Here is a 17,819-nt window from a genome sequence, read left to right as displayed (position 1 = left end):
CTGCATCATGCAGCTCGAATATGTCGTGTAACGATGTTGAATGGCCGTCGTTATCCCTCTGCTGCGTCAGTAGGATTGTACTGTACAGTACTGTACTGTATCTCATTGATATGTGAGGAATTCTAATGAAACACAATAACAGACTTACATCATTAAAATATAAAGGGCAGGAGATATTTAGATATTTTTATATTTATATTACATTTTATAGCTGACGGATATTACTAAATAGAATTTACTAAATAGCTGGATGAACATGAAACATATGTCTATAATAACAAATGACCATGAGAGCCAGTAGAATTAATTCAACTGGACACTCGAAAGACGTCCTTAAATGCTCTTTAAGTGGCAGAACAGATGAACAAACAGTTAATCGCTTACTTGAGATGAAATCTGCTCAGCTACTTTGAAAACAGCTTCTAACTGGTTCCTCCTTTAACAGGATGACTGCTCAGGGGTAAGGCCATCATGTAGTCCAGCAACCTTTATGGTTCTGCTTTGATTCACCAGGAACTATTAGGGAAACCTTCCAGCGCCTCCTGTGAAAGACACAGGCATAAACACAAACATTTATTAACATGTTCCACAGTCTTCCAGTTTGATTTTCTCATCCTGTGGACAACAACGTACATGGATGCAGGTTTATTGTTAACTTTTGTAAGGTTTATTTAATGAACATATCCAGCTGCAGCTCCACTGTGATCCTGAACTGGATAAGCAATTAAGAAAAAGTGTCAATAAATGGACATACATCAACTTACTAAATTTATCCAAACAGACTGGACCAATAATGATTCACTGAGTTAGAGACTTTAACAGACTCTTCTATGTAAGAATGTCTCGTGCTGATATACCTGCAAACTTGACAACAAAGGTTTTTCAGACTGCAATGTAGCTGTCCTCTATGTCAGCTAACACATTTACATTCATGTCACATTTATTTCTGCTTTCCCATTTTATAATTATTACTTACATTTTGATTAGATACCTTGGGTTTTAAGGCTGCCAGTTTATCGCAGGGCTAACACAATATGTGTAACAAAAAAATCCACTTAATACCTTATCTTTAAAGATAACATTTTTCTCAGCTTTAGTGACCTGTCTTCTTTGTACGACTTGCCCTCGTATCATTTGTTCCTCATTTTTCAAATAAGGCACTGTGCATCTTCGATCTTGCCACTTTCCAAGTCAGCCCCCCAAGTCTTGGTGGGAAGACTTATTTCAGTTGAACCCTCACAGTACCTACAGTATTTATAGCTAACTAAAAGACTGGGCTTCTTGACTATTATTTGGAAGTCTATGCAAAAAGTACATGGAGCATGCTATCGTTTCTTTTTCACCAAACTCCCTGCCGGTGGCTGATGCCCTCGTCCCCTGTGTTCAGGTATGTACTGGCTCACTCACGGGGGCTGCCTGGCACCTGTGGCTCGGTCGGGCACATTCCGGGGAGTGGGGGATCCTCAGTCTTGTAGGCCCAGGGCTCTGTCCAATCTGGCGCAGCTGACTATTTATTTTTTAGCTGTAGATGGTTTATCTTCTGCCTCTGATGAGACGGAACAAATCAGATCAGAATTTGCTTTGTCTAACTTTTTAACAAAGAAAAATGCTTTGTCAAAAGGTATGTGCCTTTGACAACGTCTCCATCTAGTGGTGAAATTTCTAAACTGCATCCACGGTTACACAAACAGAAGAGGCCAAAAATGTGCCTGATATTTTGGCCATTACTAAGCTTTCACTGTTTAAGGAGAACCTTTTGACCTTTGAGACTTGTAGTTATATTCTGAGCCTGCACAGATAATGAGGAGCAAAGAGAGAAATATATTTGCATTCATCATCAGTTGTTCAGTTGTTTTCAGTTACAGTTTTTCTCAATCAATTTGATGACAAAAAGTAGAAAAAAGAATTAAATGAAAAGAAAAGAAAAACGTAAACAGTCATTGTGAGTTGTTGTTGTTGTGCCATTGTTTGTCACACACTGGACTGTGGCTGTGGTCTGTGGCTGTTAGGATGCCTGGGTCGTCGACCCAGGGTTTTTGAGTTTTTGATATTATTTATACTTCCTAGTTTTTGGTTTCTTTGAGTTCCGTCTTATGGCTTATGTCTCTGTCGTCTTTAGTTGCTCTGTCTCCCCTATCACCTGCATCCCCTTGTCTAGTTCGCGTCTATGTGTATCTTAAGTTCCTATATCCCAGTGTTCAGTCAGTGTTTGTGTCTGCCCTGTTCCCACGTCTCTGTGCCCTTTGTAGTGCCTGCATGTGAGTCTGTGTCTTTGTTCAGTCTGTGTTATGTGTTTCCTGTTTTACTTTGAAGGTCTCTGTCTTTTCTCAGTGTGTTCAGTTTATGCTTCTTTGGTCTCGTCAGTTCTGATTTGCCCCAGCTGTGTTTCCCTCCTGTTACCCATTCCCTGATTGCTCCCTCTGTGTATTTAAGCCCTGTGTTTCTCTGTGTCCGTGTCGCGATCTACCGGTTTCCTAGCTGTGTGTTCTGTCATTCCTCCAGTTTAAGTTTGTTTTGAGTTTTTTTTCCAGTTATGTTATATTTTTGAGTACCAAAGTAAAGCCTTTTTGAGTTCACGTCTGTCTCCGGAGTCTGCACCTTGGGTCCTATTCCTGCCTGCACACAGCCACACCTAACAGTGGCAAATTTTACTCTTCACCATAGCATTTGGTCTCTGGCAGTTAGCTTTGTCACAAACATAAAGGATCTAGGGGTGCCTGCGGGCAAAATCTGTTTTAAAAACGTAAGTCATTACATTATCCTTTAAACACAGTGGGTTTATTGAAACACAAAGAATTCCAACACAGCATAGCTGCAACCATGTGGCATGTTATCTGCCTACAGAAAATAGCCAAATCTTACAGACAATGGTGGATGTCAGCCAGAGGGAATGTATCCACCCAACAGTCCAAAAAACAATTTTACTTTTGATCTGTTCCGGGGTTGCTTCTTGAGGTCATATGTAAAAACAGAGAGAACACATTAAAATGTCATGTCAATACATACAGTCTCTTTGTGCAGATTATAGAGGGACTTCACAAGCACCATGTCTGACACAAGCACCACAAAACACCAAACAAATTTTCCAAGTCCCACCCCCCAGCCCCTCTACATCACAGCTGAGAGGCTCAAATGTCTTAAAATCAAAACATATGTGATAGAAAATTATCAATGTGCTAAAACAGAATTTTTCTCTTTTTCCTACTTACAAAGCATTTTATTCTTAATCTAAGAGAAATCAAAATATAAATCTGATCAATATATAAACAACAAATGCAAAAGTGTTTGAGTAGTAGAAATGGCTGTTCTAATTTCTGAGTTCTGTGTGTTAGTGTTTTCTGTGTGTGCACATGATCCAGCTTCAGGCTGTGTCAACAGCTCATCATACACATAATCCTGAATCAAAAAAAACCAAAACATTACGGCTTTGCCGCTCCCAGTGTTTTCTTTTGCGTGGAAACTGGGTCCAAATGGGTCTTTGGGTCTTAAAGGTTGCTGACCCCTGATCTAGGGGGTCTAGATGTATGCCTGAAGTGCACTGCCATGTAAATAATTTGCATTTACTGAATACGTACGGAGTACCACTGTTCAAAAGGGTTTTTTTTGTTTGTTTTTTTGTTTGTTTTTTTCACTGTTCAAAAGTTGAATAAAGAAACAAACTAATTTTTGCCTTTTCTATTTTTTTATTAAAACCACTTTATAGAACATCACATCAGTTATAATGCAGAATCCATGTCATTTATAGTTTACAAATGACAAAATGTTTATACAAAATCATGACAGCGTTTACATGATATCACCCACTACTAACACTACTTAATTTACTGTATCTTTTGAAAAATTACCGCTATTTATACAGTACAAGACTTAAGAATATTTAACAAGAGCAAGTTTCATTTTGCCCTGGTTTTACTACCACACTGTTCACCAAAACGCAGCAAACCTTCACCATCTTATCCAGAAGGGTCACCTCTTCACCCTCACATGAAAGAAGTAATCTGATTAGCATGGTGGTATGTTCGAAGCAGGGATTTCGGAGTGCCCCTTGTGTAGAGCGGAAACCCAGTCACGATGTGTTTCATCCATTTCATAGGCTGGTTTGCCTGCAATAATGCCAAATAATTAGCAACTCTATACATAGAACGTAGTTCTGCAAAATCACTCATTAGGATGTTTGTTCTAATTTGCTATGACCTCAGAGTGCATCGAAAATGAAACAAATAGGCTATAAAGAGTGATATGAACTCCCACACAGTCATTTATTTCACTGGTATGCCCATAAATTTCTGTGTCTTTGGAAAGCAGAGTTGAACATATTCACGTGTAACGTTATTGGAAATTATCGGATTATGAGTAAATCAAAAAATAACTACAAGAGCAACGCACAGAGGAAAAAAGCTTATGGTAGGAATTAAATCTAGGTCAGCTGTTAACAAATTACTTATTACTTACAAATTACTTAATTATCATGTATATGTTATAAATTTGCACTAATTATGCTGGAATGCTGTCATCGTAAACTTACGGGTGCCTGTTTTATAGAAATGTATTTTGTCCTCACATTTTCAGATTTCCAACACCTTGATTAAGTTCTGTGTGCATGCATGAAAATGCACAAGCGCCGATAAGCGAGTACTTTTATTTTGTGAACTGTTGCCGGAAGTCTTGATGTTATTGAGTTAAACTTGGCACTGGTCCCTTGCGGTGACGGGGAGAAGTCTCGATCGGAAGCTCAGCACCTGGCGATGCGAGTTCACAGAGTTGTGAGGCGTCTCCAGGTGTTACACGGATCCCACCGCTGTCCCACCAGTCATTAACGCAGGCTTTCCCCCTGTATTTTACGCCCGATACACAGAATTTCCTGAAGCGATCATATGCGATTTTACGTGGTAATAAGGGGATGTCCGCTGTGTGAAACAGCACCGGATGGATGGAAGGATGTGGCCGTTCCATGGCGCACTGGAGTAATAATACAGTGAACTGACGAAGGATCGCTACAGTTTGGCTTTTCTCTTTCTTTTTACCCATCTTTGGAATCTGGTGGGAACGTGCAGTGTTTATTCCTAAGGCTTTAATCGCCTGTTATGTGCGTGGCAAGGAAAATACCCAGTGGAAGAGGTACAGCAGGATCCGACGTAAAGGCACAGAGCATCTGAAAAAGCTTCGTTTTCTGATTTGTTTGTTTTTTATGCTGGTGCGTAATGTACGTGGAATGAAGACAGAGAATGGATATAATTTGGGAGATACTGATCATTCTTCAAGCTAATTTTATTGTTTGTATATCAGGTGAGTTGTGGGTATATTTAAAAAAAAACAATTCATCAATGAATTATCTGGAACTTTTTTTCTGAAATTCTGTCTGATATGGGTGAGATTTGGTTTATCAAACTAGTGTGCAGGAAATGGTCAGGTGGAGGGGGACGCATCAGAATGCACTCTAGTTTGTGCGCCTGGCGAGAATCATTCTCGTTGTTTCTCTCTTTGCTCACCTATACATACCTCTTCGCGTGTATGTGACCTTTTATGTGGGACTCAAAAACAGAGAAGGTATCGCCTCCAGCAACTGATGCGCAGTCTTTTGACACACGCATAACAGCGAGATTGACTTTTTTTTTTCTTTTTTCATTTTGGTCACTCGATGGATGCATTGCAGAAGAACTCCCACAGTCTCTCCTCACCGGTCCTTTCCAGTTTTTGTGAAGTCTCTAGGCTCCAGAAACAGTTCACTTAGAGTTATTGTCACATAAAGCTGTTATGCGCACCGCTGAGTGCGCTGCAGTCTACGATATGAGGAGCAGATTTGGGGCTGTAGGTCATGCAGCAGATGTACCTAAGCTTTCGGCGCTTGCCGATGGAGCGAAGCTTTTACTCTAGCTCATGTTTCAAGCAAATACAGGAGTTCAACGCCCATTTCTATACTCCGTACCTAATAGAGCACGTTTCTTCTTTTATCGATATGTTAAAAGCACTTTGATAATTAAAAAGAAAGAATTGTGGCCCTTTTTGTCTTTAAAATTCTAAATTTGTCCGAATTTACCCGTAAGATTTTAGAACAAGACAGATATTTGCAGACCAAAAAACCGATGCGCATCAAACAAGCGAAGCTTCATTTTAAACACGTATCCGCGCCTCGATGATAAACAGCAGGGACACGATTTGGTTATCTTTACTGCTCTGCCTTTATTTATTTATTTTTTATCCGTCTTTCGAAATGACGCAAACCTGAGAATTCACAACGAAGATGTGCGTAAATCCTCCGTGTTCACGCATTATGCACGCTAAGCTCTTATCTCATTTTTGTACCTACACGATGTCAGGGAGGGAAAAGGATTTATATTCCAGTCAACCTACTATATAGTGTCCTTCCGGTAGTGACTGTTTTAAAATGGTTGTAATTAAAAGCTTAGTACGGACAACGCTGTTCTTTTTCAACACTATTAAACAAACTTGAATAAGAAGGTAGAGGATTAACTTGCTGTCAGCCCCAGTAAGAAAAATGTGCTTTTCAGAAACACGATCAGCTAAGAGGTGTGGAATTTAAAATACAGCTGAGATTTACTGCAGCTGTCAAACACCATCATTCAACACATACATTAGTGTTTAGTGTTTAATCTCAGTTGTTCTAACCCTAGCATCTGGTATAATAGTCATCTATCCACCCCCAAGCATCAGTCACCCATGGGCAGTGTTTTCTGTGCTAAATCTAGTTAGTCAATTATGGCCTTTTAAAATATGTCCCTTTATGAAGTTTATGAACCAAAACTTGGTTGAAAATGAATAGATTAAATGCTGGTTCTTCAGATGAACGACATCTGAAAAGATTATGTTTCTTTCTCAATCTACGTTATAGTGATCTTATTTGTACAAGTCTCTGCACAGTCAGTGCTTATTGTTCCCACATACTTGTGAAACCCAGTGATACAGAAGAAGACCCTAGGTTTAAATCTGCTAGTGTTCTGATGAGGTCATAATGGATAAATGTTTTGCTTACCCCCCTCTTTACCAATTTAATCTTCTAGGACCTGAAGTCCACATATGTGGACATCACATTTTGGGTTATTTCGACCAAAATACTCAATTTTGCTCTACATGGGCCTGATATCCACTTACAAGGGCATTATACTGCTACTGTTCTATCAAAATGTTAAACAAATATCCTCATATGTGGCTCTTATTTTTCTTAAAAACAAAAATAAGGTAAAAAAAACAAACAAAACAAACTCTGGTAATTCTTTGCTTTTACATTCATCGGGCCCCAATATACCCAAATGTCAAAGAGAAATTAAAAATGCATGTCGTGGAAGAGTTTGGGTCTTAGGAGGTTAAATACGTCCAATTTGCAGCCAATCACAGAGTCAGCCATCCTGATCTTTTTTTTCTTCCTGTCTATTGTTGTCACCAGGTCTGGTGCTGCTCTCCCAGCAGACCACAACAAAGCAAATGGACTGGTTTTTATACAGCACTTTTCTACTTTACTTGAGCACTCAAAGGGATTTATGCCTCATTCACACATTCATGCAAGCACTTTATTCTATTCTTAAGGGCTTTCTATCTAACATTCTCTCTCCAATGGATGCATTGGAGAACAACTTGGGATTAGTAACTTGCCCAAGGATATTTGACAAGCAGAGTGGAGCAGGCAGGGATCAAACCACAAACCTTCCAATTGGTTGATGACCTGTTCTGCCTCCTTGGCAAAAACACAAAGATACAATATTATAACACAAGTGGAACAAACCCTGTGAACTTATTGAGGCAGGTAACTTCAGTTAGAGAGTGTCATACAGACTTACATGTATGCCTCTCTTCATATCATATACTAAACACACCCTCACTGTTTAGCAGTTTAGCAAATATCCCATCTCTCCCTCTGATGTGTCAGTGCTTCTGCTGCCTTGCCATCATTGCCTGCTGTTTCAACATTTCCATCACCGCAGCATACACCTGCAGTCTCTGGGGGATGTTTAGTCGTCACTCCCCTACTTCTGTGGTTACCATATTTATTGGAAGTGACGATCATCAAGACTGGATGCCAGGTTATGTTTTCCAGTGCTGATACGAAGCAATAACTTCAAGGAAGAGCTATCAGATAGTAATATCTGTTCCAAATTTGTTCCAGTTATTCTAAAACCAAATGAGATGTCTTATGTCAATTCAACGACATTTTTCAACACAGTTAATTGAAACATATTTATACATGACATTCCTAAACACAGCATGAATAGCAATAACATTACTAGCTGCAAACCTGTCCATTTTGGAAGTTTGAGTAAAATGCAGTATTCATCTTTATATATCACTCAAGGTTTTAATTTCTTTGATTTATTTCAACTCCAACATAAATGTGTTGTGTAAATTGGCTCTAAAAGAGCTATTTTGACATCATTTTTACACATATGTCATTTGTGAACCATTCATTTTGCTTGTGCATGCAATTTACAACATCCTCAGCACCACAGAGATCATTCCTGGTGATGTGACCTAAATATCTCAGGCTATTCACAACATGTAGTTGTACTTTTGCCAAATAAGATGAGGGAAAATTAATCCACTCTAAACATGTTTAGATGTTCAGATTTTCAGTTTTGATCATCTTTTAGTATTTCTTATCCAGTTCAGTTTTTAAAAGTCAGTAGCTGCAAAGGAAATGAGTAAGTGGAACCTAGGCAGAGATTGACTTGGGTCTCTGTAACAGTGAATCCAAGGACATGTTAATATTCTCTTTACTCCTGAGGCTTGGTGTGGGCATGTACACATTCAGCTGCTCAGTTAAACACTGGCATGCGCGCTAACCTTTAGACTTCTGTGTCATCATGTGTACTTGTTGCCTGAGTCACATTTGACAGTGAAAATCTTTGCTTGATGGTGCTTGGGATTCTATAATGTCTCAGCAGTTTCCTTTCAGTGACATTTATTCTTTAACAAATATCTGATGGATTGGAATACATTTATTAGCCAAATGTAGATACACACACATGAATGTGGACTGTGATAAGCAAAACTTCAAAGGCAGCCTATCATGCACAGTTGAGCCTGGATTGTGGACACAAAAGTCTCGTAATTGACAAGGCTTTAATCTATGCTGTAATCAAGATGCAAAGTTTGGTGTCGCTAAGATGGCAGTGAACATGAGGCTGACTCACTTGGTGCTGTGACAGAACCCCTAGGTTAATTTATGAAGTGGAGGATCATTGGAAATCAAGGATACTCATAGTAGGGCTGTTTCAATCCACCAGTACATTATAAAGAATTTGCAACACATCAATCACAATCTGATTTAAGTTGCACCACATCTACAAGCTATTTTCAGCTTTTCTCTTATTCACTGGGGGTCACCACAGCACGTAGCTCAAGCATCACTGGCTACCATTATAATTCTGATAAGAATATTGTTTCAAAAATTTAGTAAACAACTTTGTTAGTACATTTTCAGCCCCATTTTTCTTTTGAGAATAGATGTTAGTAGGTGGTGACCTTTACAAACTAGCTATTAGTTACTCTTTTGGACATTATACCCATGAATTTACTTTTTTGTGATTTCTAAATATCTTTATGGATATGCACTGTGTTGGAACAAGGCATCGAAGAAGATAACAGTGGTTGAATCTGCTGTGATGAAATCTATTCCCACTGCTGTGTAATACATTATTGTAAATTTAAATGTTATTAGGAAATGATCAGACAAAGTGGGTTTTCAGAAAACACTGTTAAATGGTGTGAGTGTGATTAAAATGGTGGATGGGTTCTTTTGCACTTTGAGAGAAGTCAACTGAGTCTAGTAATAGATTCAATGTTGTACTGATGCTGTTATTTTTATTATCTACATGGATGTTAAAATCACCAACAGCAATTATTTTATCTTAGGCAGAGCACTAAATCAGATAAAAAGTCAGAGTAAGGCCCAGGTGGACAATAGAGAACAACAAATAAAACTTTTTTTGAGTTTTCCAGCTAGGGTGGACAGGGCTAAGCTTCAGGTTTTCAAGTGAACTACAATTCTGCCTAGGTCTTTGGTTGATTAACAAGCTGGAGTGGGAGATTTCTGCCACACATCCCCTCTGGCCTGTGTTTCAAGGATTCTGTCAATTTGTAATACTCAGAGGTGTTGATTCATTTAAACTAACATAATCATTATGGTGTAACAAGGTTTTTCTTTCAGGCAGAGTAAATCAATTTGTTGATCAGTTATTCATTTATGTACTAACAGGGACTTATGCTGGGCAGACACTGTGCGATTTTTTCAGTCGCGCGATTCAGCTCCTGCTCAAACTGTACGGTTGACTCGCAGGGGTTAGAAGTTCGTAGGTCACGATGCAGGGTCTCACACTATATGGCCCGATGCTCTGATGCGACCTGAGTGCTCACACTGTGCGTCCATAAAAAGAAGAGAGAAGTTGCAAAGAGGAATGTAAGACTGCTTCCTTGTCCCAACTCTGGAAAGTCATATTTTGGAGGGTTAATAAATTTGGGCAGATTTCTAGAAATGAGAGCTGCTCCATCAAAAATGGGGTAGGGGTCTCTCCTGACAAAATCAGGTTTCCTCTAGAACAGGGTTGTCAAACTCAAATACACAGTGGGCCAAAATTCAAATCTGGAACAAAGTCGCGGGCTAACATTAATATTTATTGAAAAAAAAAATCTTCCTCCAGATATGAGAATGAATCTTTTCTTATGGACTTGAACACGTTTTGCTGAAAAACTGAATATGGAACAAGCAAAGCTTTATACTAAACAATATATATATTAGCTGTATAATACCAGTAGGCCAGCTCTAATAGTCATTTGGTATGGCTTCGCGGGCCAAATATAATTAGGCTGCGGTCCAAATTTGGCCTGCGGGCCAGAGTTTGACACCTATGCTCTAGAAGGTTACCCAAATTTCTATAAAACCCATATTGTTTTTTGGACACCACTCAGATAGCCAGCAATTTAAGGAGAACATGTGGCTAAACATGTCACTCCTGGTCTGATTGGGGAGGGGACCAGAGAAAACTACAGAGTCCGACATTGTTTTGGCAAAGTTGCACACCGATTCAATATTGATTTTAGTGACCTCCGAATGGCGTAACTGGGTGTCATTACTGCCGACGTGAATTATGATCTTACTGAATTTACGTTTACCCTTAGCCAGCAGTTTTAAATTTCCTTCAATGTCGCCTGCTCTGGCCCCTGGAAGACAATTGACTATGGTTGCCGGTGTCTCTAGCTTCACATGTCTGAGAACAGAATCACCAATTACCAGAGTTTGACCCCGAGTGGGGAAAAACGGTTAGACACATTTGTATTACCGTAATGACGACAACATCAACGGCGCGCACAGTGTCGCTGCTTTCAGGAACCATTGCAAAGAAAAGCGTCTGGACTTCTTTAAGTTGCTTGAAGGGTTAATTTTCAAGCAACTTAAAGAAGTCCAGACGCTTTTCTTTGCAAGCTCCTTTGACTACGATGACCTGGATGACTGAGAACCTTCACAGACATTTCAGGAACCATTGGAATTTTTAAGGTTGCGCGAACCATTGAATACTTACGGTAACCGCAAGGGTGTATGCTTGGTGGAACACTCCATATCCCACAATTCATAGCACGCCTCTACCGAGTGAAACAATGGCGGCCACCATTTCGTTTTATATGTATTTTATTAGTGTTTCTAGGTCACAAAATAAACTTTTAAGATATTTTCAGGCGAGAATGTAGGTGTGTAAACTTCAAATATCTGCTCGTTTTATCAAGGCATCCCATATTAGCAAGTTCTCTTATGTGTTGCTGCTAGCCGGCTAGCTACCTAGCACCGCTAGCGACCCTTTGCTAAAAAGCACCCGGGCTGGGCTTTCAGTGATGCGTCTCTAACTCCTTTCACCCCCGATCGCTCGCAAACAGTCTTTGTCTTAGCTGGACTTATTTTTCGTTTATATGGTGCTGGTCGATGTGGAAAAAATAACTGAGTTGTTTAGTGGTGGCTAACGCGGAGCTACAACAGAGGGCAGCTATTCACCCGTGTATGACAGAAAGGTCATGCGGGGAAAGAGACATATAAGGCGGCCGCCGATCAACCGGTGGTGGCTAACGCGGAGCTCAATCGTGGATCAGGGAAACCGAAGGCAGGAGAAGCAGGCGGCTGCCGGTCGGAGCGTGAGGTGAACTGAATTTCAGGTAAGAAGTTATGAACTGCACTCTATTTGCGTCAGATATAAACCGAGTTTAGGTGTAGTTTATTTTCGTTGTGGTGACTTTTTACAATAACTCATACTGCGTGCTAGCTAGCACGACAGAGTTTCTATACAGCTGTGTGCGCCCTAAGTTACTGATGTTGAACTTTATGACAGCCTGGCCTGTCATTCACTCGCCTGTTGAAACTTCAGTCATGAAACTGATCAATGATCGGCTTTTCTCTCTTGTTTGTTTATTGCACTAAACAAGAGCAGCACGTTTAAGCTTGATCAGCTGTTGTTAGAATTCATTTGATTTTAATTTCTAGTATCAGCTGATGTTTGCTGGAGCCACAGTTGAAAAAACGGCTGGTCCAAACCATGAGATGTCCTTACTGAATCATCAGAGCTGAACTGGTGATGGAGAAACAGGTTTATCTTTTAGGTGACATGAATGAGTTGAAGGGAAGTTATGAACTGTTTCTGAGAGACAAATAACACCAATATCCTTTTTTGTGTAGCTGACAGCTGGTAACTGTGCAGCCGCGGATCTAGCAAAGCTTTTGCCAGGGGGCCAGGTAGGGCATTAACAGGGAAAGGGGGACACAAAGATATACTTTTCTTTACTCTCATATAAAATATTTAGCTTTTATTAAATAGTTATCTGAATCTTACAACCAAAGTTTGTATAATAATACACAAGATTGGCTGTAGACCATTGTTAATCAGTCAGAACACTGTGTAAAAATAACAAAAAACAAAAAGTGAATGCAAAAGAGCATAAATATTTATTTTACGTGTTTGATGTGTGTGGCAGGGTGTGGTCTGCAGTGCCGCTGCAGGGGAGGTGGACCCACGGGTGTAAAGTCTGTGCTCTCTCAGCTGTTTTTTGGGTGTGTGTTGGGCTGTGAGTTGAAAAGCTACAGCCGGCTGTGTGGGTACACCAACCATGTGTGAAAAGTGGTCCATAACGTAATGCTTCAAAGCGTGTTCATGCAAACATTGTCGGGTCTTCCGTGGTACAATGGGACTTCTGCTCATGAACCTCTGTGCACAGCGTCTGCAAATCAGGGCTGTACGAAGTCACCTCATCTTTACACAAAACTGTAAGCTGTCATCTGTGAGGCGCGAGCGGTGTTTGTTTTTACCATAGTTCATGGTGGACAATGGGTGCTCTGTTTGGTTTTGCTCTCTGTAGCAAACTACACTGATTAGCAGCGGCAGAGGCACACTTAAAATTTCTTCTGAAATTTTCGCTCTCTAGTTTGTATTTAAAGTTTTGAGGGATAAGCCTCTTAAATTTCTCCAAGTAGAAATATATGTAAAAAAACAAAACAAAAACGATTTTCAATTTTTTTGTACTTTATTGCACTTTTTTTTGCAATTAATGCCGTTACTATAGACTTAATGCATACATATTATTAAAATATGGGCTATAACAGTTGTATTGATGTATAGCAACTTGAAATGCTCCCAAAAATGGCACTACAGCATATAAAAATATAAAGTAAGCTCTGGCGGACTTGGTTCTATGGTAGGTCTTAAAGGGTTAAGCGGGTCAGTAGTCTGAGTTTTGAACAACTTGTAGACGAGCTAGCCCTTTCTTGTTTAGACAGGTAAATAGACTATTACAATAGTTGAGTCTTGTAGAGAATAAAGCATGAATTATCATCTTAAGTTCACTTATTGACACCATACATCTAAGTTTTTAGATGTTTCCCAAATCCAAAAAGCTAATTCTTACCATTAGAGCTGGGCGATATAAGATTTTTTCATATCACGATATGTTTTTTTCATTTCAGGCGATAACGATATCTATCACGATATAAGCCAAATAACTATATTTGTAAGATTTAAATGTGCCGTTGCTCACAAGTAAAATGTGAAATAATCAGCAGCTTGTTTTGATTTAAATATTTATTTCCCATAATAAGTTCAACAGGGTAGATGTACTTAAGGAACATGAGACTTTTTCAGATAAATAAAGGCAAATATTGCAAACTACACAAAAGGCAGCCGCTAAAGCGTTTAAGTTTCAAAATAGAACAAACGAAACAGACTAAATTGTCAATTCCACTTAGAAACAAAATATTAATTCTAAAAATAAATCTTAGTTTGTTTTACAGAAGAACAGACAAAACTGACTAACTTTTGTCAATATCAAATAAACTGAGAACTAAAAGGAAATTCTCAATCTCTCCTTGTTGTATAGCTGAGCTTTTCAAACAGTTTTAACAGTTACTTTAGTCTGACGAAAGCCGAATGACGAATTAGCGCTTCCAGTCAGAGACTGAGGCTACGTTCACACGTACACGGGTATTTTTGAAAACGGAGATTTTCCATTTTAAAAAAATAATCCCGTCCACACATAAAGGCAGAAATGAAGGAAAACGCTGCTATGAACATGCCAAAGCAGCAGGTGGAGCTAGATTCCTAACCGTGCAGAAATGTTGGCCAATCAGAAGTCTAGAAGCCTCGGTGGGAAAAAGTAAACAAAGCTGGGGCATAGAAGCAGAACCGAGTCGTATGTGTGGAGGGACAGTAACTGTGTGTATATGTAAGCATTTAAACACTGCAGAGAGTAGAATTAACAGTAACAGTATTGTAGAAATTCATTTCACCGAAACAATAACGTGGCGCACAGTGTGACGTCAAAAAATGCGCACACCTTTGACGCTGCGTTTTCTCCGTTTTTCTAGTCCACACGTAAATGCAAAAACTGAGTTTTCAAAAATCTTCCTTTTCAGTGACCAAAAACGCCGTTTACGTGTGGACGAAAGGTGCAAACGCATAGAAAAATCTGCGTTTTCAAAAATACCCGGGTACGTGTGGACGTAGCGCATGCACCAGTTTATTGTATTTCCAGACTTGCTTTCGGCACAATTTACAGTGCACGCTACTCTGTTTTTTGTCAGACTTGAAATAGCCGAAATACCTTCACACTACGGAACTTCTATGGCTCTTCCGTTCGACAATCTCTTTGTAACCATCATCTGTTTTCTCTTCGGTCACGTTCGGTTGATTTTTCTAGTCGGCACACTCATTTCCTCCATTACCCGGCCGGTACGGTGGCTGGCTGCTTCCCAAACAAATACACATGTGCGGCTTGGCACCTGTGCTGTACGTAACAAGTCATGCGACGTGACGCTGCGGCTGTGATTGGTTCGGCTTTGCGCTACGTAATTTGGATTGGCTGTTCTTTTATTTATTTATTTATTTATTTTAAGAGGACAAGAGCGGCGAGGTCTATCTCGATAGTTTAATTTTTCTATCGAGAAAAAGTTATATCGCGATACATATCGTTATCATTCTATCGCCCAGCTCTACTTACCATTTGATTTAAGTTTTGCTCTAAAGAAAAAACTTCATCAAAAATAACACCTAGATTTCTGAGGTTATGCTTCTGTGAGGAACCTAAATCGCCCAGTCACTGTTGAAAGCCAGACATTACACTGTCCGGTGACACAATCAAAGGTTCAGTTTTGTCTGGGTTTAGCTGTAAGTAATTGTTGTTCAACCATTGCTTAATGTCTGTTAAACAGTCATTTAAGTCTTCTGAAAATCATAAGCTCTCCGCTCTGATTGGGTAGTATAGCTGAATGTCATCAGCAAAAAAGATGATAAGACGCATCAGGAAACAAACAGGGGAAGTTTTAGGAGTGACGGCAAGAGAGAGAGCCAGAGAGAGACAGCAGAAAAAGAGAGAGAGCGAGTTTTGAGATGTGAGAGATTTGTGACGTTTAGCGTGTTTGGGGTGTGAAGTTAATGTGTTGTCTTGTGTAGTTAGTGTGTAGTGTTGTGGATAGTTTTGCGTTGTGTGTCAGAACAATGAGGCGACTGCTGTCTCCAGGTAGAAAAAGGAGTGATACACCTGCTACTGTCAGACCTGCAGGTATCAGGCTATGATGTTCTCCTTTATAGTGGACAGAAATTATTTTTTTGGAGTGACAAAAATAATTTGTGTGTATATGGGGGTGGGAATGCACGTTTGTGTCTGCGTGCGCCTGTTCGTCTGTGTCTATATGTCAGGTTGGGTCTTAGACTCAACCTCTCTGGGTACATCTCAGGCCCTCCAAAGTACGGAGGCCTATCTCCCCTCACCACACTCCCTGCCAGTGGCTGATGCCCTCAGACGTTGGTGTGTTGGTGGTTCTTGTCGACTGGGGCTGGGCACTCATGTATGTACTGGTTCACTACTGGTCTAAACAAGGGTTTAGAATGTCTGGCGCCTGTGGCCCGGCTGGGCCCCTTCCGGGGGGTGGGGTGCCCTCAGGCCTCTGGTCTCGGGGGTCCTCTCTGGCACAGCTGGTTGCCGGCAGAGCCCGCGGGCACGCCACTGCAACCCCCTCTGGCCTCTGCTCCGTAGCTGCTGGGTGACCTCTCGTTTGGGGCTCTACTCAGCTCTTCCCAGGAGGATGGCACGGTTGTCCCCCTTTTTGGTGGTCTCCTCGGGTCCTCGTACTCTGGGGTCTCTGGATGTCTGGGGCCTGGATCTCCTCCATACCTGCTTCATACCCTGGAGGACGGGGCTGTGGCTCCCCACACTCCCTAGCAGATCGTTACATGGAGAAACCTTTGGAATACAAGCATGCTGATCCACACAGGTATGCACACAGGTGTACACACGGGTGTTCACAGACACGGACTACACCTTTCTTGGCTGCTGCCTCAAAGCACATTGTGCGCTGTCTATCTTGCGTGCTGCATAATAGCGTTTAATATTTAGTATCTACTGTTATCTACTGCTAGCTAGTTTATTGTGATGGTGCTGTATTTATTATGTTGGTCTTTTTTTGTTTGCTTTCTCTTCTGTTTTTTTTTCTCTCCATACAGGTGATTCAGGTGTTTTGTTTGTTTTTCTTTCTTCCTTCCCCCCTTTCTCACCGTCTCTTCTCCCCTCTGTTTTTCTTTCTCTCCCTCTCTTTCTTTCATTCTTTCTCCCTGTCCTATCCCCCAGTCATGTCTGTCCCGTTTGTAGCAACTGAAAATAAAATAAATACATAATTATAATAAAGGTCAATCAAATGGACCAATATGGCAAGGCCATGATGATCCACTTGGTAAAATAAATCCGCTTGGCATCTTTCTTGGCCTTAAGACAACAATTCTGATGGCTAAAGATCCAAACGGGACAAAAAAAATAAAAAAATAAATAAAAATAATAATAATTTGTGTGGCATCTCGTTGAATGCAGAACAATTCTGTAAATAGTTTGAAATGGTTATTTAAAAAAATCAAGGTAAAAGGTAAATGGATGCAAACTTTGTTGTTTGCAAAACATGTGCATAGGATTTTACATGTGCATAGGGGGCAGGGAAGGAGTGTTTTCTTGCACTTGCAGAGATAAAAATATTTGATGCCCAGTCCATTGCAAATGAGCTTCAGTAGCAGATCCAAAACAATGGTCTTGCAGAGCTTAAGTGTGTAGCACAAACATATGATGTTATGAGTGGCTCCACTGGAGGTGTACAAGCACATTTCAGAATGCTCCATCCTGAGGCTATGTGCATTGTTATGGTCATCAAATCAACCTGGTTTTGTGCAATACTTGCAAGGCTGTCCCAGAGGCTGTGGAGCTTTTTAGCTTGTTGGAGTGTGTGTATTCTTTCTTTAGCATCTCCCTAGTCAATCATCACAAGTTCATGGAGGCTCAGTCAAAGCTTGGATGGACAA

At 40.3% G+C, this 17,819-nt stretch overlaps 1 protein-coding gene and 1 long non-coding RNA gene across 3 annotated transcripts in view; one reads left to right on the top strand and one right to left on the bottom strand.

Moving 5' to 3' along the window:
• Positions 1-542, bottom strand: part of LOC309713324 — a 179,493-nt gene extending 178,951 nt beyond the window's left edge. For both annotated transcript variants that reach the window (XR_014278565.1, XR_014278566.1), the window contains exon 1: positions 385-542. This is a non-coding gene — a long non-coding RNA (uncharacterized lncRNA). The remainder of the gene's footprint in view (positions 1-384) is intronic.
• A 4,153-nt stretch (positions 543-4,695) lies between these two features.
• Positions 4,696-17,819, top strand: part of ca10a (carbonic anhydrase Xa) — a 317,698-nt gene continuing 304,574 nt past the window's right edge. The window contains exon 1 of the mRNA XM_082544866.1: positions 4,696-5,286. Within this exon, the coding sequence (XP_082400992.1) occupies positions 5,226-5,286 (61 nt within the window). The 5' untranslated portion in view covers positions 4,696-5,225. The remainder of the gene's footprint in view (positions 5,287-17,819) is intronic.

The sequence above is a fragment of the Aulonocara stuartgranti genome (assembly GCF_965226115.1).
Source record: "Aulonocara stuartgranti genome assembly, chromosome: 8".
NCBI classification, from domain to species: domain Eukaryota; kingdom Metazoa; phylum Chordata; class Actinopteri; order Cichliformes; family Cichlidae; genus Aulonocara; species Aulonocara stuartgranti.
Note: the sequence above shows the minus strand (reverse complement) of the source record. Positions and strands in the feature narration are given on the sequence as shown.